Source organism: Canis lupus, chromosome 5 (assembly GCF_048164855.1).
Source record: "Canis lupus baileyi chromosome 5, mCanLup2.hap1, whole genome shotgun sequence".
NCBI classification, from domain to species: Eukaryota; Metazoa; Chordata; class Mammalia; order Carnivora; family Canidae; genus Canis; species Canis lupus.
This window is the reverse complement of record NC_132842.1, coordinates 9,679,039-9,705,041: the sequence shown is the minus strand read 5'-3', so window position 1 is coordinate 9,705,041 and position 26,003 is coordinate 9,679,039. Positions and strand designations below refer to the sequence as shown.

Genomic DNA, 26,003 nt, shown 5'->3' with positions numbered 1-26,003 from the left:
TTTAATTCTAAGGGACTTAATTTTTTCTGAAAAAGATGGGTGATATATTGATTAGGTATTAACCAATTAGGAAACCTGCTTAGAATTGGTTGGTTATTCTATACAGTCCTGTTGTCCAATCATGAGTGTTCAGTGATGGTTTAACAACAATTTAATCCCTCCCACTACTTTATAGAAACTCAATTGTGGGGCATTTCAGCATTAGCCTAAACAATGGTTTTGAATACGTTAAGCTCCTAACAATTAGGGAGCAGTTTGGGGCATTGAATAATGTGGAATGATGCAATTGAACCTGACAGCTTTAACAGTCAGCCTACTCATGGGACCTGAAAGTTGTTCACACTTGGTTTCATCTCTCATCACACGCTGAGTATTAAAGCCTTACTGGTGGGAGCTGACACAGAAATGGGGTCTGTTATCAGAATATGTTTCATAGTGCAAAGTTTGAATTGAGTTGGAGAATATATGAAACTTTCCATTGTTCTCTAATTTTTTCCTGAAAACTTTTCTAGTCAAATTGTGTTTGCAAACTGAAAAAAATATATAATCATTAAAATATTTGAATCCCTATATTTGCACTATTGCTTTGTTATATAGAATAGATCTATTAAAATATCATTGCATAATGAGACATTTATACTGTCTAGTTTTTCTTAAGGAAATAGGTTTTAATCTTTGAAATATAGCTGTGTTAATATAAAAATATAATCAATAAATGATATTCTCTAATGAAGCTTATGGAAAATATGGATGTCATAATAGCATATGAAAATAATTTCTAAAATAAGCTAAAATTTGAGTGCTTACCATGTGGCAAAAGATTCTTTATAAGCCCTGTATACTAGCTCAGTTAATTCTGGCAATTTTCGTATAAGATGGGTGCTATTATTAGTTCCATTTTTACCCTTGGAAATTGAAGGGCAGAGAGGGTTAGCACCTTGCCCAGGTGAGAGAGCTTGATTTACTGCAGATGCAGTGATGATGAAAAGTTTTTTCTTCTAAGAATGTATATGAAATATAAATTTTAAAAGTAATATTCAGTTTAGTGAGTCTGACAGGATATTAGAAGAATGTATTTTTAAATCGTATGTCAGGGTTGGAACGCTTGAAGAAGCAGCTCTAATGTGTTTTAGAGTTTGTTTGACTTCAATGTTTATTGACAGGTTAATTGTGCATTTAAAAAATGCTTGCTATAACCCCTTCCTGTATGATGGAAGGTATGAAGTTTCATATCTACCTCTAGATGATGTATTGCTGTGATACTTTCCAAAGGTGAAGTTTTTATAGGTTTTGTTCTCTCAAACTTAATTTCTGTTGTTTATTCTTTATTATTCTGCCTTTACCAACATTAGAGAGAGAGGAAAAAAAAAACCTAACAAAAACTATCATCTACTTTAAGTTTGCTATTCAAATAACTGAGAAGGCTTTAGCATTTCTTTTTCTCCACAGCTGACTCTTTTAGAAGGAACCAAGTGCCTAGGAATTTGGTAAAGTTACTTTACCAGAGATCTTTTAAAAATTCTCTATGGTCATAAGCAGATATTTGGAATATGGAAGATGAACTGTTACCAACAGGGGAAATTTCAAGCTGAAATGTCATTTTAATCTTGTTAATATTTTAATAAGGTCCGTGAATCTACTTAGGAAACACTAAATTGATTTGAGTTTGAATATTATCTTAGTATCTTTCTAGATATTTTAGCATAATAACTTATTCCAAATTTCCTTAGGGTTATTTGACTCAGGCACCTAAACATGGATTTTTTTTCAAAGTGGCTTAAATTTACCTCAGGAATTATTCAATTTATTCTTACTCATCTTGCCTTTGGATTTTTTTTTTTAAGATTTTATTTATTTATTCATGAGAGACACAGAGAGAGGCAGAGACACAGGCAGAGGGAAAAGCAGGCTCCATGCAGGGAGCCTGATGTGGGACTCGATCCTAGGTCTCCAGGATCACACTCCAGGCTGCCCTATACCCTATACTTCTCTTAGTGAGGCTTTTACTAAAGTATTAGGGTGAGTATCATATAACGTCTGGAGTGGAAGTAGTTCCTTTCAATTGTTAATCTTGGGAAGGAAACAAAGTCTAAGATCATATATTGGAAGTTAAAGCAGAAGTTAATTATGGCAATATGAACTTACAGGATTTATTAAATATTTTTATCTTGGTCTAATCTATTTACACATGTTGAATAGATTATATGATTTCAGTGGGACACTATGAAGTCAAGTAACCAGTTTGTTTTATAATCAATAGGAACTTTTGAGTCTACAGAATGTCTGACATTATGTGTATGCTCTCCTCAGGAAGTTGCCTTCTCGCCATTCTCCCTTACCCTTCTTCATTGCTCCTAAGTTGTAAATCTCTTCACTAAACTGATGGGAGTTGGGACGGCTGGGTGGTTCAGTGGTTGAGCGTCAGTCTTTGGCTCAGGGCATGATCCTGAATTCCTGGGATTCATATCGGGCTCCCTGCATGGGGCCCGCTTCTCCTTCTGCCTGTGTCTCTGCCTCTCTCTCTCTGTGTGTCTCTCATGGATAAATAAATAAATAAATCTTAAAAAAAAAAAAAAAAAAAAGCAGAACTGATGGGAGTTTCTTGGCCCTGAGGTGGAACAGAGTTATTGTGGGTTCCCAACATTCACCATTCTAAACATCATTTCAGAACCATTGGCTAAGCAGTGTTAGACATTTGTGGGTTCTTGAGTTTTAATGTAGAGTGATTGAGATGTTTTAATATACCATAGAATGCAGCTTGATAAAATTAGTAACTTTTAATCTCTTTCCCAAAATTTCTAGTTTCAGTAATTGCAATATTTTTAAAAAGCAAACTACCAGATAATTTTTACTCATTTAGGGAATTTGGGAAATTGGTCATTTAGAATAACAAAGAATGTATTCCCATTTTAGGTTTTTGTTATTAATTTTGCTTTTGCCTGTCACCTTTATAAAATATATACTTTCCTCTTGAAATTATGCTAAAGATGATTTATCTTCTTCTTGATGATAATGATTATGTAAATCAGTTATTATGCAGTACTGCTTTGCATTTTGATCTTTTTTAGCATGGTGGGCTAATGTATGATAGAGAAACTGAGATAATTTGAAGACTGCATCAAAAAATGTGAAACTAATAAGGAATAAATAGAAAGCCCTTGCAGAAAGTGCCCTTCCTGAAAAAGTGTACTTCTGAGGAGTAGGATCTTTTGATTTTTTTTTTTTTAAAAGATTTTATTAATTCTTGAGAGACACAGAGAGAAAGGCAGTGACACAGGCAGAGGGAGAAGCAGGCTCCCTGCACGGAGCCCGATGCCGGACTCGATCCCAAGACGCCGGGATCACACCCTGAGCCAAAGGCAATGCTCAACCACTGAGCCACCCAGGCTTCCCGGATCTTTTGATTCTTATTAAAAGATGAAGGCAACGCATAAAACTGTTAATTGGAATTAATAAAGTAGTCCCAACTGATATAATATTAGTTATGTTTCAACCATTATAGATGAGTTCATGGTAAAGGAGAGCAAGAAGGCTAAGATACAGACGCTAAAGCATTTAGATGTCCATGTTCTTTGAGCACCACCTCAGCAGCACTCTGTAATATATGCGCTCACTCTTGTTCATGTTCCTCTTTCTTCTTACACTGTTAGCTGTTGATTCCTGCTGCCAACGAATGTCTCAATAAATAACTTTTCTTCCTCTTTCTAATAAATTTTTCACTTCTAATCTTTTATATGCTTAGTGGTCTTTTTAGAATTATATCTAGAATAAGAGCAAATTGGTTCTGCAAAGGGGTATTTTTAAGTATGTGGTACCTGAGACGTTAACACATGGGACTGATGATGTCTGCTCTTTCTGTTTGTCTGTTTGGTGGTTTTTCTTATGCTAACTTATTTTATGAGAAGCCAAGATTTCCAAGTCGTTGACTTCTGGAGATATAAAAAAATCTTACTATGTTTCCATTTATGAATTATATATTTTAGTATGCCATACTAGTAAATACATGGTAAATGTCTAGTATGATCTTGAGGTTAAAATTAGGTAGCTTTTACTGAGGGCTAATTGATTGTTAAACAAGACTTTATAGTACAAACTTACTGGCTTTCAATACACATCTTTAATAAGAGGAAAAAATGAAACCGAAAATTGACCAATTAAACTTGAACATGAAAGAATGAGCTAGGAAGTACACACTTTGAAACAATGGAAAACAAGGACAGGATTCCACATCACAGTATTTCTGTGAATTGTAAAGTCCAATTTTCATGCCCAGTAAGTTGGCTAGAGGCCACATATAATGTCAGGGTCTGACCCTTTCCAGAAACACAGTTTATTTTCTGTAATATTTTGCTTGTTATAACTACTATGTTGTCTTGGTCTCTTGTGTGCCATTGTACTTGTTAGAATGCCTCCATCTTTTGTTTTGCTGTTATTTGGCTTCTTTATATTAGAAGTGCTTCAGTCCTTGGAAATTATTTTCCAGAATTCTGTTCGGAAATAATATAGAATGGTATCATTTTATAAAAGCTTAAGTTTGATTTCATTCATAAAAAAAGAATATGACATCTACTTTAAAATTTGTGGTTCTGTTAAATCTGAAAAGTATTTCAGGCTAGTAATAGCTGCCTTTGAGTAACAGTATTTTGTGTACAAGAGATTTGCTCCCCAAATGCCACATTTTAAGGTTGTAATATTCTTAGAAAGTGGGAGAAAGTATTCACATCAAAGAAGGCATTTTTATTACATTGGATTACGCAAGACTTTGGCCAGCCTCCTTAGCTTCATCTGTTTAAGGGTTCATTTTCGCTTGTTTGGCACAAGTCCCAGTACAGGCCTTCAGAATTGTGGTTAGCAACATGAATGAATTACAAACTTTGGACCAGCTCTCCAGTTAGTGGAGCTGGCTTCCTGCCAAAAAGACAGTGCCTTATATGGGGTCAGGGCAAAGCTGTGATTCGTTGAGCTCTGCATTGTATAGAAAACATACTTGTGATGCCTGTTTGCTTTCTTTTAAAATAAAAACAAAACAAAACAGAAAAAGCAGCAGGCTTCCAAGTCTATCAAAATAGGAAGTAACAGAATAGTGTGCAGGTTTTACTAATGACAGAGTTTAAGCAATGGAAATATCGCTCTGTATAGTTAAAATACTAAAAGTAGAAATTGGACCTTTTGACCTCCTTCGCCAGACTGTGATGTAAGAGACTGAAGCATTTGTTAGACATCTGTTGTCTACCTGCCCTTATTTTGTAAATGGTTTAATAAGATTAAATAATTAGTCATATGTTCACATGGTTACCATTCCATTGAGTTTTGTTAGTGAAGCAAAAATAACTTTGTGCCAGTCTTTTTTTTTTTTTTATTTGGAATTATGTAACTTTTCAAAAATTGAAATATTGTAATGGTAAAACAAGAAAGAATGAAATTTGGTCTTCAGAAAGTCAGGAATGTTTGCTTATATTTTTAGGTTTGAAAAAATAGTTACTAGGTCAATGAGGAGGAAGAATATGAAGGTATTTTCAAATATAATTCATTTATCTTTGTCATTCTTTTCATTTAGGCAAATACCCTCTCTGGATCTTCTCTTAGTCAGGCACCATCTCATATGTATGGCAGTAGATTAAATCCAAGTTCATCAATGGCAGCTCTTATAGTTCAGTCTGAAAACAATCAAACAGGTAAGTTTTCAAGAATTTTTAAATTCTCCCCCAATGTAAATCCACCCTCCTCCCGCCATTGGCTTATTTTATTTGAAAAATCTAAAGGTGTGGTTAATACAGGATTGTGCTGCACACACACACCTCCACCTTAACCAAAAGAGTCACAGTTGGAAGTAAATAGTGTGCTGTGCTGCAAAATAGTGATGTGCTTTTTTTACTGTCTGAAATGTAAATGTTTAAGCAGAGCCATCAGCAGGCAGGAATGCAACAATGTCTCCTGTGACTTTTGTGATTGATGTGTTCAGTTCTCAGTTCTGTGCAATGAAAGTAACATAACACTGGGCTTTTCTGTGAATAGCCTAAACCTTTATTTGCATAATTCATGAAATTGCATTACACAAACTTGGTTTAAAAAAAAATCCTGTTAGAGAATTTCTACAGTGTTTAGTAATCCTGTGAATTTTTACCAGTTGACATTTTGTAGCATTTGCCTCTTGTACTGTTTTAATGAGCCACTGGATTTGCTTTGTTTCATTCCATCCTTAAGGATTTGTTGACATGTCCAAGTAGTCATGCCTGTTTGGGGGAAGGGAATGGGTTTAGCAGTTCACCAAGAATGGATCAGTCATGTCTTTACCCTTTAAGGGTCAGAGGTTACCTGACTCAGAATAAGGGGAGGACAACCTTGAAAGAGGCCAGATAGGGTGATTTTAGAAGGAACTGACTTGTAGGGGAAATACAAGTTACTTTTCAAGTGGAGATATTCAGTGTTACCAAAGAATTATTTTGAAGAAATTAAGGATAGAATGCTATATTCCTACTTATTTTTGTCAACTTTAAATTTTGAATTTTGTCAACTTTAAATTTGTAGCGTTATATTTAATTTTATTCTTGGTGTGGGGGTCCATGTAATATATGTAATTTTAGTTACTGTGTGTGGCTGTATGTAATACATTATGTATTTTATGACTTGTCTTGGGATGCAAAGTGTTAAAAAATACAAAGCATAAGGATTTGCTGTGATAAGCATACAGATTAGCTGTCCACAGCTGTGATTCATTACTTTAACCGTAGAAATTAAAAGTGGCTGAGGGGAGGGTACTGCAAATGCAAACCACGCTTCTGTGCTGTAAAATTGAAAGGAATGAAAGAACGGAACATAATCCATGGCCTTCTACACCCACAAAAACATGTAGGGACAACGCCTTAACATGCCACAGTTCAGCAATTCTGAACTAGCAATATACTAGATCTTCTACTTTCATAGTAACTGCAAAGATAGTGGTAAAGGTTTTATGTACGATTTAGGAAAAATCAGGGCAAGAGCTTAAAACCTCTTATCTAGTGAGAGTCACTTTATCAGCTATGAAATATTTACACTGCAGATCAAGATCTTGGAGACAATAGCCGCAGCCTTGTTGGCAGAGGAAGCTCACCCCGAGGAAGTCTCTCACCACGGTAAGTATTATTTACTCTGCAGAGTATAGGCAAAGGAAACATTTTGAGATTTGGAAACTTCTTTATCTCCTATCAGAGCGAACATTTGTGAGGCTGTAAAAGCATTTTGTAGATAAGCATGTCTGGACTGTCAAGAAAAATGATTCTAAATTAATTTGAATATTAATTTAACCACATGGTTAGATTTCTAAGCTTTTAAGAAGACATCCCTTTTCTTAGATTTCCGATCAATTTCAACTCTCTTGTTTTTATCATTTGTATATTTAGCTGCTGGTTCTACTAAATACATTAATTTGGCTAATTTTTCTTGGTCATGAAATAGTCTTTAAATCTCTTAAAGCTAGAGGCTCAAGGCTTTCAACTTTGGGTTCCAGTTTTTGCCCTGTCGTGGGCCTTGCACGTAACCCTTTCATCTCTAGTTTCCTAGTTCTAGGGGCTCATTTCTAAAATTTCCTCTAATTCTTGGGGTACCTGGTTGACTCACTTGGAAGAGCATGCAACTCTTGATCTTGGGATCATAAGTTTAAGCCCTACATTAGGTGTAGAGATTACTTTTAAAAAAAAAGAATAAACTTCTGAAGAAAAAATCTTTCTAGTTTCTAAAATTGTTTGAATCAAAGTATAACAATTTTTACCTTGTTCTCTGAAATTGTCATAGATAGAATGTAGTCATGATAGAATAGGTACCTTATTTAATGTATATGAAGTTATTCCTGTTAGCAGAGTTTTTACCAGAGTTCTACTGAAAGGGTTGAATTTCTCTGACACAGTCTAAGTGCCCTACATCTTCTGTTCTCTATGGGAAGTATGGCAGAAAGGAATATTGTATCAATTTGTAGAAAACAATGGAACTTTAGGCTATGGCTCTTTTTTTTATTAATTGTATTCTGCTTTCAACTTATACCTTCTAGTTTGTTTTCTCTCTGCTCTCTAATTTTGTGAACTCTGCCTCAAGCAGGGTTAGACGGTGTGAATGGAGAACAGAAGGAGGTGAAAGTCCATTCTGGAGTCTTTTTTCAACTGTGGGAACTTACAAATTCTATTAAAAATTTAAAATTTTTTATGCAGTGATACCATGAATATCTGTTGTTATTTTGCTGTTATACTGGTAATGTCTTAAGGAACATCTTTATCATTAGAATTAATTCGGTAACCTCTAATTTTGCTGTTTCCTAGTGGTACATCTAGTAGTGTCTTTTTCCTTTAAAATTCCTGGGTGACCTAAAAGTCTGGACACCTAACTGACTTCTAACTGAACTCTGGAAGAAATATTCTTTCTTTTCAAACTAGGACTCTGAAGGACACAATGATAGCATCAGCTGACTAATCTGTAATTTTATGCTGTGATTACTTCTGTACTGTTTTATTCTTATTTTCAAAGAAGAAAACGAATGGACTTTTGCTCATGTGTTTAGTGGAAGGAAACATTTCTGTGTTCCCCTCTTAAAATATCCTAGAAGCTACCCAGAAATTTTGCAAGATCCCTTAGTCTTATTCTGCTTAGCATAGTTCTTAGGTTTTTAGTGGCCAAATGGGTAAAACATTAAAACAATAAATTATACCAAATTATTTTTAGCATATATTTCCAACTTTATATTACCCTTTAAAAATCAGCCTGAAATTTAATAACCTAAATTATCCTGGTGTAATGTACTATTTAGAGAGAGATGGTTATCTGTATGTAGTATGTGATGTTTACATGTGGAAAAAAACCCTTCATTTGTTTAACTTGTTCAGAGATTTGGTAGAGAAGCACACTGAGGCAGTGGCAGAGCACTAGAGCTTTTTGGAAGACCCGAGCCGACCCCAGCGCTGCCCTTTGCACAAGTTACTAAAGCCCCTTCCTGTTTCCTCATGTAGAAATGGAACCATTAAGCCAGGTTTTGACTTCTCACTTGATTGTTATGAAGATCATGTAATTATGTGGAAACACTTGGGAAAGTTTGAAGCCCTTTACTAATGTACTATTTTAGTGTGGGGGCTGGAGGCAGAGATGACCATGTTTACTAATTGGAAACAAGAAAGTGAATGAGAGGACATTACATGTTCATGTTAAGTAATACTTATTTTTGAAGACTTAAGTTGTTACCATTTGAAGTACAGATCCAAGGCATTTTAGAAAAATTTGTATAATTTGCTCAAATAAAAATTGCTTTGGTCTTGCTAATGCTCCTTAATCCTGTAAATACTAGAAAATTCGTATTTTTGACTGTATAACAAAAGGCTCTTTCAAAATTATTAGAAATATCTTTTTACTGAAATTTGAGATTCTGTTGGTTGTAAATTAATATGCTTTCTACATTATTATAATTGTCTAGTGTTACTCTGGTATTTTGCATATTTAAGCAGAATGGTGGAACTCTTCTCTTCTGGCTAATTATTTTAAGATTTTCTCATACTGTCTTTCCCCCTTTTGTCTAAAGCTATCAAATTCTTGTACAGCCTATTTCAGAGATTATTGGGGGTGTGTTTATATTTTCTAGTGGTTTTTAATTACTGAGTATAGCCAGCTAGTCCCGTGATTTTATAATTTGGGGAGAAAGAATGGTAATTACTCAATTTTAGGGTGGATTATGGTTTTATCATTCTTCCAATATAGGCAGTCTGGAGTTAGAAAACTCATACAGGGAAAGGGTCAGCATAAGGTAAGAAATGTGAATGCACTCTCTTTCTGTTTAACCTGAGAATTAATATTTTCAACAGATCTCCTGTAAGCAGCTTACAGATTCGCTATGATCAACCAGTCAACAGTAGTTTGGAAAATCTGCCTCCAGTAGCAGCCAGCATAGAACAGCTTTTGGAGAGGCAGTGGAGTGAAGGACAGCAGTTTTTGTTAGAACAGGGTACTCCTAGTGACAGTAAGTATTCTTTTCGTGTCTTTAAAAGATGGATGGACAGACAGATGGATAGATACAACAGTCACATTTCATCAATGGCAGTGAAATTATGAAACATGTTCTATATGATACGGCAAGAAGGTGTAGTGTAGTGGTTTAATAGATTCTACACTTTTACTGCTGGGCTTGAGTCAACTGTCTTTACCTGTTATTAACAGTATGATCTTGGGCAAGTTTCTTAATGTTGGTGTACTTTATCTCCCATTTGTAGAGTGGGAATAATAATGTACCTGTATCACAGCGTTGTTTTGAGTATTAAGGAGCATAAAAAAAGTGAAGAACATTGCCTAGCTCATAGTAAGCACTTAACCTGTTAGTTGTTATTGTTACTGTTTTTGAATTATTTTAATATTGGTACTTTATTCTTACCAATTTGTAAATTTTAACTAAAATACATGAGTTATATCTTCTCTTAGCTTATTTAATTGTGTGAAGAAAACTTGGCTTACCTCTGGAGAATTCATTTTAACAAATGCATATAGTCAGGGGCGCCTGGGTGGCTCAGTCGATTGAGTGTGCGACTCCTGGTTTTGGCTCAGGTCATGATTTCAGGGTCATGAGATTGAGTCCTGAGTCAGGCTCTCCTCCCCCCCTCAACCGCTAGAAATTAATTTAAAAAAATAAAAATGCATATAGTCCTGTATGGCCAACTGTCTTCTTAATTTTATAATTTGGATGAGAAAGAATAAGGATTACTAAATTATATATAACTTGTATATAAATTGCATATAGTTATGTAACATAGGTATTTTATATACATATTTAGTATTTTTCAATGTTAAAGTATTAGGAAAGACAATGGGTGAAAAATGCCAAAAAAAGCAAAAGTTCTTATAAGTAGTAGCTGGAGAAGTGGCCTCATAATAAGGATATATATTTTTTGGGGAAAAATAGGTGGTTTTTATCATTTTAGGATCTAGGCTTTTGCTGCTTTATCAAAACAAAACATTTTGCTTGTTGTTAGACAAGTGCCATAATTTTTTTTTTTTTTTTTAAATGAATGGTGCCTTGACAAAAACTCCTAATTGTGAGGAAGTTCATGCCAGGATAATCCTTTAAATATGATAGCTGGAGGACAGGTTTAGCTTAGTCTTATTGCATCTCATTTGGGTACACTGAGGGTTTCTTTGTAGGATCTTGAAGAGGAGGGATAAAAGTTAAATCCTTAGGAAATGACCATATATGTCTGTACCACTACACTTGTGTCTTTTGAAGGCCCTGAGGGCACGTTAAACAAATACAACTTTTTAATAAGTACATAGAACTTTCAAGGTGTCCATCACCCTGGCATAACTACTCAGTGTTGTCAGTTCAGAGGTCCGAATTGTGGAAGGAATTGAAACTGTATTTGAGGTGATGAGGCAGGACAGAAACAGCCTGTTTACAGATGATGATCCACTTTTTCTCTGGGAGCTGGGAGTGGGGACTGTGGTGCGCATACACTGCTCCCTGCTGGGGGATATGTGGATCAGCATCCCGAGCAGCTGGGCTTGGAGCTTCTCACTCCTGGTCTGTTGGTATGCTCGCTTTACTGAGCAGCACACAAAACCTTGTACTCTTTATTGTGGTGAAGGATATTGGTGTGATTCTTTTAAATTTTAATTATTATTTTAGTGAAAAATTATGGCAGGTACTTTGAATTTTTAATTAGGTTTTTATTTTGGTGAAAATGAAATGACACCTGGACCAGGTGGGTGATATGTGGCAACAAAGTTTCCAGAAGGTATATGTAGGACCAGTATCCCTTTATGCATATATACACACATAATATATGTCTACATACAAAATTAGAAATAAAACATAGTAATTTAAAAATATTTTACAGAATTTCTGCTTTCCTATTTTAAATTTTAAAGTTATTGACACTTAAGTCTATAAAATACTTAGTTCTTTGTAGGAACTTGTCTTTATTAAAACCAACCAAATGTTTGCTAGTTTTAGGAATGCTGAAGTCATTACACCAACTTCAAGTTGAAAATCGAAGATTGGAAGAACAGATTAAAAACTTGACAGCCAAAAAGGAACGTCTTCAGTTATTGAATGCACAGCTCTCAGTGCCTTTTCCAACAATAACAACAAATCCTAGTCCATCTCATCAAATCCATACATTTTCAGCACAGAATGGTAAGTTTGAAAATATTTATTGTGTATCTAAGGAGAAAGTAGGATAGACTTGCAATATCTTTTTCATAAGTGAATAATAACTGATTCCCAGTTACACGAAGATGTAGAAAAGGAATGATAGGTTATTTTCTTTCTTTCTTTCTTTTCTTTCTTTTCTTTCCTTTCTTTTCCTTTCTTTTCTTTTCCTTTTCTTTTCTTTTCTTTTCTTTTCTTTTCTTTTCTTTTCTTTTCTTTTCTTTTTTCTTTTTTCTTTTTTCTTTTCTTTTCTTTTTTTTCTTTTTTCTTTTCTTTTCTTTCTTTTTTTAAGATTTTATTTATTCATGAGGGACACAGAGTAAGAGAGTCAGAGACACAGGCCGAGGGAGGAGAAGCAGGATCCATGCAAGGAGCCCGATGCGGGACTTGATCCCAGGAGTCCGGAATCACGCCCTGAGCCAAAGGCAGACGCCCAACCACTGAGCTGCCTAGGTGCTCCTGTTAGGTTATTTTCAAAGAACATGAAGAATCTGTTAAATGATCAACTTGAATTTGCTTTAACTTCTTTAGTACATAATTTAACTGTAATAGTTATTTAAATGCGTAATGATCTCTTTATTGATTTAAAGCCATAGTATTCAATAGAGTTATAGATTTTTTTCCCTTTAAACTGGTATTAGGCATAGCACGACTTAATATTTAAGTGTTTTCAATGTGAGTTGATTCAGGATAAGCTTTTAGATAAGCCTTTAACCTTACACATAATATAATTTAACAGGGTAAATAGGTTTCTTTTTGTCTTTTTATTTTTTCTAGCTCCTGCTACTGATTCCTTGAACAGCAGTAAGAGCCCTCATCTAGGAAACAGTTTTTTACCTGATAATTCTCTTCCTGTATTAAATCAGGTAATTTTGGTGTGGTTAGTTTCATTTCTGTGTTTTTCTTATGAACAATAGTATATCACATTAAATAGTTTAAAATGATTTTAAACAGCTTTGCTCTGTTTTTTCTAACTTAAGTTTCTATTCTTTTTTACATTAGGACTTAACCTCCAGTGGACAAAGCACCAGCAGCTCTTCTGCTCTTTCTACTCCACCTCCTGCTGGGCAGAGTCCAGCTCAGCAGGGCTCGGGCGTTAGTGGAGTTCAGCAGGTCAATGGTGTGACAGTAGGGGCACTGGCTAGTGGAATGCAGACTGTAACATCCACCATTCCTGCAGTGCCTGGAGTGGGTGGAATAATTGGAGCTTTGCCAGGTAACCAACTGGCAATTAATGGCATTGTAGGAGCTTTAAATGGGGTTATTCAGACCCCTGTCACAATATCCCAGAACCCTACCCCCCTCACCCACACAACTGTACCACCTAATGCAACACATCCAATGCCAGCTACACTGGCTAACAGGTAAGGAACTAACTTAATATATTTGGGGTTTTTTAGTGCAACATAGTACCAGAGTTGTCCATGCTTTCAGATTGGGATTTTTAATGTGCTTCTTGTAGATGTAATGTATAAAAAATTAAAATCTAGCAAACTTCTAGACTTTAAGTCTATTATTCTGAGAGCCATTTATTTTTGAAATTTTAAGTAATTGGAATTAAAACAAAATTAAATCACTCTTAGTAATAGACATTAAATATATCCTGTGCTAAAAATTTGTCTTGATCTCCCCTTGTATATTGTCTTCATGTATCATAAATTCTGAAGAAAAACCATATTGTAATGAAGATTACATATGATTGAATATTGATATCTTAAAATTCAGCTATGCAATTTTGCTAGTTTTATCATTAAAGAGTTTGATATAGGATGAATACCAAATAATTTATCTTGAATTTTCAGTGAGTGAAACTTTGTTACATGGGAGTTTCATGTGACTGTTTGTTCAAAATAAGGGGACTAAAGCCATGTTGTTACTGAACATACATTTGAGGAATAAATCATTTTAAATGGATTTGAAGCGGACAGTAGTCAACCATTTTTCTGGCTCCCTTTTCTTTGGTGCTCAATTTTACTGACCATTGGGACCATTAAAAAAGGTTAGGTCAAGTCAATTAGCCGTTGGATTTTTCCTTAGTTTACATATGTGTCACTTAGTGTGGGTTAAATTATCCTTGAATAATTAAAAATATACATACATGCACATTATAAACACATTTAAATTTCTATTCCATAAAATACTTAGTGCCTTCTTAGTTTATAATAAAAAGGAAAGCAAAACATTTCTTGACAATGTGAATTCTTAATTACCTGTATACACAAAGAGAAATAAGAAATTTGTATGTGATTGTTATCAGTATTATATTTAAAGTTTGGTTAACTCATGAAACACTAAATTGAAAAGTTGTCTTTCATTTTACATTTTAAAAAACAGTAAAGATATATAGTAGAAAGTAAGAATTTTAATCGTTTTTCAGTGCCTCAGGACTAGGATTACTTTCTGACCAGCAAAGACAAATATTTCTTCACCAACAGCAATTTCAGCAGTTGTTAAATTCTCAACAGCTCACACCAGTAAGTTCTTCCTTTTGATAATATTTGATTTTTATTAGGAGCAAGTGATCTAAGCCGTGATAGACATTCAGCATGGGTATAGACTTACCCACTTTGTGAAATAGCATAACCCAAAAATAGTTTGTCTTGCCATTTGGCATAGTCCACAACACCTACAATATTCACAAATATTAGAACACATACTGTGGTACTCTTGCAGACTCTGGTAATGTGGTGACATATAAGACTTTGTATTTTCATGGTGTTTCATTCTGACAGTGGAGGTGGACAGTAAACAAATGTCTGGTACTGAGAAGAAAAATAACAGGAGGATAAGGGAATAGAGGAACAGTGGGATGGAGGCCTTTTTGGAGAAGAGAGTCTTGCCTCTTTGAATAGGTGACTTTTGAACACCGACTTGAATAAAAGAAGGAACACAAATTTTTGACATGGGGGAATGGAAGAGCAGATTGGCAAAGACCGCCTGTGTGTGTGTTGTGAATACTAGAAAGAAGGTCGACATGACTATAGAATAAGAGAGAGGGTGATGCAGAGGAGAGAAAGTCACAGGTGGGCCTTGTTTGTCTGTGGCGGGAAATTTAGATTTTAAGTATGATGAAAGTAGATTTTAAGTATGATGCCATTAGTGATTTTTTTTAAAACACTTCTATTGTGGAAATTTTAAAATGTATCAAAATAGTGTATAGTATACTAGTTTTTTTGTTTGTTTTTAAAGATTTTATTTATTCATGAGAGACACAGAGAGGCAGAGACATAGGCAGGGGGAGAAGCAGGCTCCACGCAGGAAGCCTGTTGTGGGACTTGATCTTGGGACTCCAGGATCATGCCCTGGGCAAAGGGAGGCATTTAACCACTAAACCACCCAGGTGTCCCTAGTATGCCAGTTTTAATAATTTTCTTAATTGTAAAAATCTTGTTTCATATATCCTCACGTTTGCTTTCAGGATTATTTTAAAGAATTAATTGGAAGATTTGAACAGAATAGTGACATGATGACAATTCACATTTTTTAAAGATTGGCTTGGCTGTTGTATGGGAAATTGTATGTGTTGGGAGGGGAGATGGTAGCAAAAGGAGAAACAGGGAGGTTCTTGGAATAGTCCAGGTAGAAAATGTGGTGTCTTAAATAGCATGATAAATGTGGGGGGAAACTGTCTGGGATTGTGTATTTTGAAAATGGAACCAACAAGACTTGTTTTTCAGACATTCAGGGACACCTGGGTGGCTCAGCGGTTGAGCATCTGCCTTTGGCCCAGGTTGTGATCCTGGGGTCCTGGGATCAAGTCCCACATTGGGCTTCCCACAGGGAGCCTGCTTCTCCCTCTGCCTGTGTCTCTGCCTCTCTCTCCCTCCCTCTCTCTCTCATGAATAAATAAATAAAATCTGTTAAAAAAAAAAAAGAAAGAAGAAGAACCCTAAACAATTGGATGTTGAGTTTTACTGAGATTAGAAAAGCAGTTCTGGGGTAACCCGGGGGGTGGCTCAGTGGTTTAGCCCCGCCTTCAACCAGGGTGTGATCCTGGAGCCCTGGGATTGAGTCCCGTGTCGGGCTCCCTACATGGAGCCTGCTTCTCCTTCTGCCTGTGTCTCTGCCTCTCTCTCTCTCTCTTTCATGAATAAATAAAATCTTAAAAAAAAAAAAAAGTTCTGTCACAGACATACTGTGTGTGAGATGTGTGTATAGATGTTCAGATGACATGTGGCCCTGATCATTGTATGAGACGAGTCCAAGGAAAGGATGTAGTTGGAAATAAAAATTTGGGGTCATTGCTGCATATGTAATACTTAGATTTATAAAATTTTATGAGATCAGTAGGGAATGAAGACTGATGTCTGGAAGAGGAAAATAATCTAGTAAAGAATATGGGAAAAAAGTAGCCAGTGAATTAAGAGGAAGACTGAGAGAGTAGTGTCCTTGGGTCCATATGAAGAGAATGTTTCAGCGAAAGAGGAACTCAGCTGTGTAACATGCTTCTGGGAGGACAAATAAGGGTTGGCCATTGGATTTGGGCGTCTGGAGGTTTTGACAGTTGTAGTTTTGGTGAGAAGTAAAAACCTCCATGAATGGTTCAGAAGAAAATGGCAGGAGAGAAAGTGCATGTTGAATATTGGCAGCTCCAGATACTTCACTGTAAAAAGAGCAGAGAAATAAGCAGCTAATGAAAGAAAGACATGGTCTAAGAGCGAAGTTTTTATTCATTTTGAATATGACAGCATACATATATGTTGGTGGGAACATTTATGGTGCAGAAGAGAGGAAGGAAAACAGCAAAGTTCTTCAGCGGGGAGGGGAGGGGAGGGCAAGGCAGCATTCCAACGAAGAGGGCCAGGAAGAGCAGCTGTCAGAAGGTTTTTATGACAGAAGGTGGAAGAAACCCACTTTTAATGTTTTTAATTTTTTTTAAGATTTTATTTATTTATTCATGAAAGACCGAGAGAGAGGCAGAGACACAGGCAGAGACACAGAGAGAGAAGCAGGCTCCATGCAGGGAGCCCGATGTGGGACTCAATCCCGGGTCTCCAGGATCACGCCCTGGGCTGCAGGTGGCACCGATCAGCCACCCAGGCTGCCCTGTTTTTCATTTTTAAAATTAGAAATAAAGACATTGGCTGAGGGAGATAAGGATATTGGCGGTTAGAGGAGAGAGAAGAAAATGTAGAATAGATATCTTGGAGAAGAGAGAAAGAATTGATTAAGATTAGGGACACCTGAAAAAAAAAAAAAAGATTAGGGACACCTGGGTGGCTCGGTGGTTGAGCATCTGCCTTTGGCTAGGGTTATGATCCTGGGGTTCTGGGATCGAGTCCTGCATCGTGCTCACTGCTGGGAGCCTGCTTCTCTCTCTGCCTGTGTCTCTGCCTCTCTCTCTCTGTGTCTCTCGTAAATAATAAAATCTTAAAAAGATAAAAATAAAAGGGCAGCCCAGTTGGCTTAGGGGTTTAGCGCCTGCCTTCGGCCCAGAGCATGATTCTGGATTCCTGGGATCGAGTCCCACTTCGGGCTCCCTGCATGGAGCCTGCTTCTCCCTCTGCCTTGTGTCTCTGCCTCTCTGTGTCTCTCATGAATAAATAAATAAAAATCTTAAAAAAAAAAAAAAAAAAAGATTGGTTGTGTGTGGTTTACATGCAGGGCCAGCCAGTGTCCCCTGGGACACTGGCTGGCCCTGCGTAATCATAAACTTAAAGCCAGATGGGTTGCTGTGGTTGTGCAACTTTCTCCAGCTCCATTTCCCTGGTGTACCTCATTGAGTTAGACTGCTTGGATAATGCACCATTTAATTAGCTCGGAGTTTCAGCCTTTGTTCATAATTTCTTTCTCAGTATCTCCCCGGGGCGCTTGACAGGCTCATTCTGTGTAGTGTTTGACTCCCAATCTTGGAGTTGTGAGGTGGAATCCCATGTTCGGTGTAGAGATTACTTAAAAATAAAATCTTAAAAAAAAAACTTTATAAATAAATAAAATATATCTACCTTTTTTTTTTTTTTTTTTTTTTTTTTTTTTTTTTACTTTAGTTAAAAATATCCTGAAAATACTTGTTTTGATTGTGGATCATTGTTCTCACTGTTACTGTTCTTATACTGGTATAAAGATAGATTATATATAAATTCTAATGCTTACACTAAAATGTGATCTTGTTTTCTTATCTTTTTCTCATCTTAATGTGAAGTACTAAAGTTCATTTTATGTGGCGTTCTTCCTCTTAATCAAGATTATTATTAGTAATAGTACATACAAATGACTCCTTTCTAGAACATGGTTCATTAAAAAGGTTGTAGCAAACACATTGTTGCTCAGAGACTGCAAGAATTGAAGTGGCTTAAAATTCTACCTTTTTGTCAGCCAAGGTTGTAGGGTGAAGTTTGTTCATTTTTAAAAGCATTGCATTTTCTTCTAAGCCATACCTACGTCTCCCAACTTAAGAAAAACTCCTGCTTGATAGTCCTCCCTGCCCCACCAACTGCTGCCCTCTTTTCCTGCACTGTCTTCTCCCAGGTGACCTTCATACTGCTAAGTCCAGTGGACAGTTGTTCTCCTTTTTACTTGATCTGGCAGCAGCATTTGACAGAGTTGATCACTCCCTCCTTGAAACACTTTCTTCCCTTAGCCTCCGTGTTCTTCCTGCCTAACCATTCATTCCTCTCTAGCCTCCTTTGCTCTTTACCTCAGCCTCTCACTTTTAGAGTATCATAGAATTTTAGGGATCTCCAGTCCTAGAGTTTCAAATACCATTCTCCAGTCCAGCTTAAATACGTGCACATTGGGATCCCTGGGTGGCGCAGCGGTTTGGCGCCTGCCTTTGGCCCAGGGCGCGATCCTGGAGACCCGGGATCGAATCCCACGTCGGGCTTCCGGTGCATGGAGCCTGCTTCTCCCTCTGCCTATGTCTCTGCCTCTCTCTTTCTCTCTCTGTGACTATCATAAATAAATAAAAATTAAAAAAAAAAATTTAAATACGTGCACATGTTGCATCTTCAGGCCAGTCGCCTTTCTGGAATTTCGGACTTCTGCATCCACCTGCTTACTTGACATCTCCACTTGGGATATTTTTATAGATATTTCCAGCATAACGTTATATATCCAAAACTGAACTGCTCATCTATCACAAACCTGTTCCACACACAGTTTTGCCTACCTCAGCCACAGGCAACACCTACTTGTTAGTTGCTCGAGCCGAAAACCTCAGTCATCCTTCATTCTTGTGTGATGCCTCTCATTGAATCCAGCAAGAAGTCCCAAGTCAGATTGTGTCGCTCCTGGCTTAAAACCTTCTTCTGGTCTCCCACATTACTTTGAGTAAAAGCCAAAGTATTCATGGCTTCCCATCATGAGGCCCATATTCTTCCCTTGTCTCCAGCCTGCCCCTGGTCTCCTTGCTATTCCTTGATCACGCTGGGTGTGCTCCCACATAGCCTTTTAGCACTGGCTGTTCCATCTTCCATTCCCTCCTTGCCTCTTTGTCCAAGTGAGAACCATCCTGACCTATGTATCTGAGATTTCCACCTCCTGCTGTATTGTCTCCCACATACTCCTGTTCACTCTGATCCTTACCAATAATCCTTTCCTAACATTTTTGTTCATTGCTCTCTCTTCCCTTTAGGCTGAGCCACAGAGGGGCAGAGATTTTTCCCCTCACCGATATGTCTCAAAACAGTGCCTGACACATAGTAAACTCAAGAAATCAAATACATATTTGCTGCAAAGAATAGTCTCATAACTGGGAAGCCCCAGTGGCCCAGTGGTTTGGCATCGCCTTCAGCCTGGGGCGTGATCCTGGAGACCCCGGATCGAGTCCCACATTGGGCTCCCTGCATGGAGCCTGCTTCTCCCTCTGCCTGTGTCTCTGCCTCTTTCTCTCTCTCTGTCTCTCATGAATGGGTAAATAAAATCTTAAAAAAAAAAAAAAAGAACAGTCTTATAACTACACCAAGGAAGCACTCTTTATTGGCATGAATGAGAACTTTATTTTATTTTTAAAATTATATTTATTCATGAGAGACACAGAGAGGCAAAGACGTAGGCAGAGGGAGAAGCAGGCTCCCTGCAGGGAGCCCAATGTGTAGGACTCGATCCCAGGACCCTGGGATCACAACCTGAGCCAAAGGCACATGCTCACCCATTGAGCCACCCAGGTGCCCCTGTGTGATGAGAGCTTTAAAAGTTACTTTTAATTAATTAAGTACCCAGAACTGGGAATGAGAATGGTTCACATTCTAATGGCAGATCCAGATAACTTGGGACTTCTAAGTTGCTGTTGCCCTTAATTATCATGAAAACCTAATTTGAATAGAGGGTCCTATAGTTGTTTGCCATGTTTTGAAAATAAGCCATTCACTAGTGATGGTTATTATGTAGTGCCATGTATTTTTCCAGATAAGATACTGGTTTTTCCTTCTTAGTGAGTGTGATTTATATTTAAATACCTAATATTAAACTAAAGGAGAAAATAGAGAAGTCAGGCTTTACTCACTGCCAAGTTCTGTGACTGGGCACTCATCTCCCCCATGCTTCTCCCTAAGGAACAGCATCAGGCCCTTCTGTATCAGCTAATGCAGCAGCATCACCACCAGCAGCACCACCAGCCTGAACTCCAGCAGCTACAGATCTCTGGGCCAACACAGATACCGATCAACAACCTCCTCGCAGGTACTCAGGCGCCACCACTGCACCCAGCTACCACCAACCCATTTCTCACCATCCATGGCGATAATGCAAGTCAGAAAGTAACAGTAAGTATCTTGGCTTTATTTTATCTAGTGAAATAATAAAAAGAATTTTATTGATTTATCAGAGATGACTGTCTCTTTAGCTTTTTCTTATTTTTTTTTAAGACTTTGTTAACACCTTAGTGATTAATCACCTGACTGTGACTAAGTTATTTTATTTTATTTTTTAATATTATTCCCCTGTTAATTTCTTCTTAAAAACCAGTTGTTTCAGCAGCTGGATATTGTAAACATGAAGGACCCAAGCCAATTTTATATATCCCCTAAGTATATTAGTTTAAATTTGTGCATATGGTTTGGGAGATGTTTTTTTTTTTTTAATTTTATTTATATTTTTTTAAGATTTTATTTATTTATTCGTAGAGACACAGAGAGAGAGGCAGAGACACAGGCAGAGGGAGAAGCAGGCTCCATGCAGGGAGCCCGATGTGGGACCTGATCCAGGGTCTCCAGGGTCACGCCCTGGGCTGTAGGCGGCGCTAAACCGCTGCACCACCGGGGCTGCCCTGGGAGATGTTTTATAATTCACCACATTGGAAGTAAAAATGTATTTTAGTTATATAGTAGGTAGTATAGGACAGTCCATTCAAAAGATAATAGTTGGTGCTTTGTGAGGAACTTTGTTCAATTAATTTAATTATTAGAACCAGTCTAGATAATTTTGGTATATTTTCATTATTTTGCTTTAAAGTACTTTGTAAAACTGAATTATAGTTATAATAAAATTAATATATAAATTTTAGGGCACTCCAGTTACTCTGCTGGATTAATTTTAAAAAGGAAGTAAATAATAGTTTAAATGATTAATTTCATTTAAGTGCTAGCCTCTTAGCCTTTTAATGTACCAGTTAAGATACAATAAAAATGGATGCAGGAACAGTGTACTATATATCTAATAGTGCACATTTTAAGGCTGTTTCTTTCTGTTAATTCTCCCCTTCAATTAGGTCTACTTTACTGGAGTATAAGTGTTTCCCCTAAATTCGAGTTCAGGGCAGAACCCTGTTAGAGGAAGGATATTGGGATATAGAATGGAGACTGGACATCAGGAAAAGGAAGAAGGGAAAGAATGAGGTGGGAGACTTGGCAAATCACAGTGTGAAAGGTCACAATGTTTGCGATTTCCCATTACTTTGAAAGCTTGCTTTTTATTGTGCTGTTAGTCTTCAGAAACTTTAGTTTGTATTGGTTCAAAATACAGGGTTATAAAAAAAAAACAAAAACAAAATACAGGGTTACTGGTTTTCATCAACTCTTCAATGGCTTTGTTTGCCACACTGTCTCTTGACTTCCTAATTGTGAACACTGTCACTATCAGAAACCTCATCCCCTCTGCAGTGTTTTAAAGACATGGGAAATTTCAGTGAGTCTGTATTAATTTAGGAACTTTTTTATATTGTTTTTTCCTCTCAAAATGTTTTCTTGTGTTAAAACAAAATTACAGGCATACCTTGGAGATAGTGTGGGTTCAGGTCCACACTATTGCAATAAAATAAATACTGTAATAAAGCAAGTCAAGTTAATGTTTGTTTCCCAGTGCATATAGAAATTACATGTACACATCCTGTAGCCTAAGTGTGCAAAAGAATTAGGCCTAAAAAAACAAAGTATATAGCTGAATTAAAAAATGCTTTTTATTGCTAAAAAAATGCTAACCATCATCTGAACTTTCAGTGAGTTCTAATCACTGATCACAGATCCCCATAACAAATATAATAATAAGAAAAAGTCATTCTTGCAATATTGCAAGAATGACTAAAATGTGACATGGAGATACGAATTGAGCAAATGCTGTTGGAAAAGTAGTACCAGTAGACTTGCTTGACACAAGGTTGCCACCAACCTTCATTCAATTTGGGGGGGAATGGAATAAAGTGAAGCACAATAAGACAAGGTCTGCCATACTTACAAACTACCTTTTCCTGAGTTATACAGTATGCAATATGTTTTTTGTTTTTGTTTTTTGTTTTTTTTGCAATATGTTTTTAAATGGAAAACTACAATAACAAATATAAAAAATCAAGCAGTATTAACTATCTAATGGGAGAAAAGCAAGGCTGGGAAATAATATTTATAGGTACCCCACTATATATCAGGCATCTTCTTTAGATAACAATAGTAGACATAATTTCAGTCTTTAAAGGACTTTAAAGTTTTTTTTATAGATTAGTAAAAGGAGACTCAAAGAGGTTAAACTTCCTCATGTGGGACTGAACCCATGACTTTCTTAGTCCACTAAAAATTCATTTTCCACAATACCATGTTACTGCTTCTGTGGAAATATCAATCTGGGGGATGATGTCTATACCTGTTCTCCATGAGTTCTGTCCTCCAGATGGGCACATCTGTCTTCATAAACTGCTCAAATTAATATAAAGCAGCTGATGATGTTTACTAGTAAACTCACATCTTTATATTGTACTGAAGAGTAGTCGTGCAAACTTGTAGAAAACAATTGAATAACTATATGTGCCCCTTTTGTCTCTGTTATAATGCCAGTTTAGGGGAAGATTACAAGTGTGGGTCACACATTTATTTACCTAATGCCTTCGATTTTGTTTAACTGCAGAGACTTAGTGATAAAACTGGGCCTGTCACTCAAGAGAAAAGTTGACACTTGAGAAACCTCTAGAAACGGCCTCTCCTGCTGCTCTAGCACTTCATCTGGCTGCCATTGCAGCCTCCTACACCTATGAAGAAATGCGACAAGAAATGAACTGCACAACAAAGGATTAATTGCCACAAGGACTTTCTTGTAAGGCTTTGATTAATTTTCTTGTTGCTTTGTTGCACTGAAATGGAATTCCCGTATATCCCCCATCCCTCAACCCAGATTTTTTTGAACTTTGAAAAAAAAATTTAATAACTAACTTTTGTCAATGAAATAATTTACATGCAATGAATATTTCAACCTAAGAGGAATTTAATATAGTTGGTGCACAACTAATTTTGTTATAAATTGGAGAGACAAACAGCAAAACTAAAGACTTGTTCCATTTATAAACTTTGATTTTGTTGTACAAGTTGGAATATGAAATATAATCTTTTCGTTTGGGTTACAGTATGCTTGCTCTGTGAGTCAGATCTTAAGACAAATTTTAAGGAACTGTCCTATTTCTTCTATTGGAGTTTTATTGGTTAAGTATTGCAAATTAATAGGTCATCAACTGGGATTTGGCAATCTTTGTTATAAATTTTTTTTTTATATAATGGGATTTGGCCAATTTTGGTAATCAAGTTAGGATGGTAATGTCTGCTTCTGCTAAAGGTAATTTTCCTTTGCTAAATACTTTTTTTTTTTTTTTTTTTATAAAAGTGCTAAGACCTACTCATATTTTAAAGTAACTATTCATATTTTGATTTAAGTGAGTTCTAAGGCTGCTGGGGGAACCAGATCAATTCAAAGTGAAAGATTTCTTTCAGAAAGAGGGGCCGCTCTGGAAACTGCTGGTAGGGTTTGGCCTGAATCAAGTGCCTGTTAGTAGTACCTCCATTGTGTTGAAATGGCTCTAGACAGCTGAGCTTGCACTATCGTCAGTCCTTGTACGTACGTAGTAGGGATAGTCAGTGTTGCACCAGCAGCCTTCCCCATGGTTCTGCCTTTATTAAAAACTTTCTATGCCACTGTAGATAGCTCAGGCAAAACTATTACCTGGGTATTTATCCACTAATGAGTCACAAGAAAAATGAGTGGATTTGGTAAGGTGTTTTTTTTGTTTTTTGTTTTTTTTTTTTTGTTTTTGTTTTTTTTTTTTTTTATTTAAACAACTTCCCATTTACTGACAGTGATTTCAAACAAACAAGCAAAATGACTACAGTTCCTGAAACAGGTGAAATCTGTATTTACAGACCTTACACTTTGGGTAGCCACACTCCTGGTGTGACAGTATGACAGAGTATAAATTGAACAATTGGAGATGTAATCATTGAACTGTTCTTAAATGTGTGAATTATTAGTGGAAAAGACCCAGCTGTAATTAGACCTCCACTGTGTACTTAGCTGGAAGAACATGTTAATTCTGCAATATGTCTCTTGGTTAAACATTGCACAGTTCTTACCTCATTTCTGTAAATAAGGTTTTGTGAATCTGTTTTGTATTGTGAAAAATTCATAAGATAACATTGATATTTTGATTTGTAATATTTCTAATTGGTAGATTTAATTGAAAAGTAAAATTAATTTATTTTTATATGTTCAGGGGAATTTTAAAGAAAGTCAAATCTTTTGTAGATAATTAAAAAAAATCGGTGTGGTTTATTTTACGTATTTAACCCACTGGTTATTATTCTGTAACAATTTGTATAAATGGTAAATTTTGAATGTGTTGTTATTTTACCTAGATGTAAAATTCCACATGTATTAAAGAAAATGTACAAAGTTTTTGTTAATAAAATTTAATAATGTTTATAACTCTATGCTATTCCTTTTTCCAGTTTAAGATATAATTGACATACAGTACCATGTAAGCTGAAGGTATACATAATGATTTGACTTACATGTATTATGAAATGATTACCACAGTAAATTTAGTCAACATCCATCATCTCATGCAGATACAAAAACAAGAGAATGAAAAAAATTTTCTCCCTTGTGATGAGAACTCAGTATTTACTCTAATTAACAACTTTCAAATTATCATACAGCAGTGCTAACTGTCTTCCTAACTAATTTATTTCATAATTGAACATTTTTACCTTTTGACCACATTCATCCAATTCTCTCTCATCCCAGCCCTGTCCTTTGGTAACTGCAAATCTGATATTTAGGTGTTAGTTTTTCTTAATCTCTCTCTTTTTTAATAGATTGCACTTGTGAGATCATGAGTATTTGACTATATCTGTCTGACTTATTGCACTTAGTGTAATGCCCTCAAGTTCCATCCATGTTGTCACAAACAGCACAGTTTCCTTTTTCTTTATGGTTGGGCACTATTCCATGTTATACATATGTAATATATATGATATATATATTATATACCATATGTGGAGCGTGTATGCGTGTATGCCCCAGTCTCTTTATCCATTCATGTTTCCGTGGACATTTACGTTATTTCCATGTCTTGGCTATTATGAATAATGTTACAGGGAACATGGGGGTGCACCTATTTCTCTGACAATGTTTTTATTTCCTTCAGAGATGTTACCAAAGGTAG

The 26,003-nt window shown here is 36.2% G+C and overlaps 1 protein-coding gene across 23 annotated transcripts in view; it reads left to right on the top strand.

Annotated features, from left to right (window-relative positions):
- MLLT10 (MLLT10 histone lysine methyltransferase DOT1L cofactor) overlaps window positions 1–25,261 on the top strand; it is a 250,792-nt gene extending 225,531 nt beyond the window's left edge. For 22 of the 23 annotated variants that reach the window (XM_072825420.1, XM_072825416.1, XM_072825415.1 and 19 more), the window contains 9 exons: window positions 5,558–5,675; window positions 7,043–7,115; window positions 9,819–9,973; window positions 11,948–12,136; window positions 12,929–13,017; window positions 13,154–13,515; window positions 14,529–14,625; window positions 20,644–20,853; window positions 23,420–25,261. In XM_072825420.1, coding sequence (XP_072681521.1) covers window positions 5,558–5,675; window positions 7,043–7,115; window positions 9,819–9,973; window positions 11,948–12,136; window positions 12,929–13,017; window positions 13,154–13,515; window positions 14,529–14,625; window positions 20,644–20,853; window positions 23,420–23,464 — 1,338 coding nt within the window. In that variant the 3' untranslated portion in view covers window positions 23,465–25,261. Of the gene's footprint in view, window positions 1–5,557; window positions 5,676–7,042; window positions 7,116–9,818; window positions 9,974–11,947; window positions 12,137–12,928; window positions 13,018–13,153; window positions 13,516–14,528; window positions 14,626–20,643; window positions 20,854–21,797; window positions 21,925–23,419 lie in introns of all 23 variants that reach the window. The other variant, XR_012030838.1, reaches the window with a different exon arrangement.
- The last annotated feature ends 742 nt before the right edge of the window (window positions 25,262–26,003 follow it).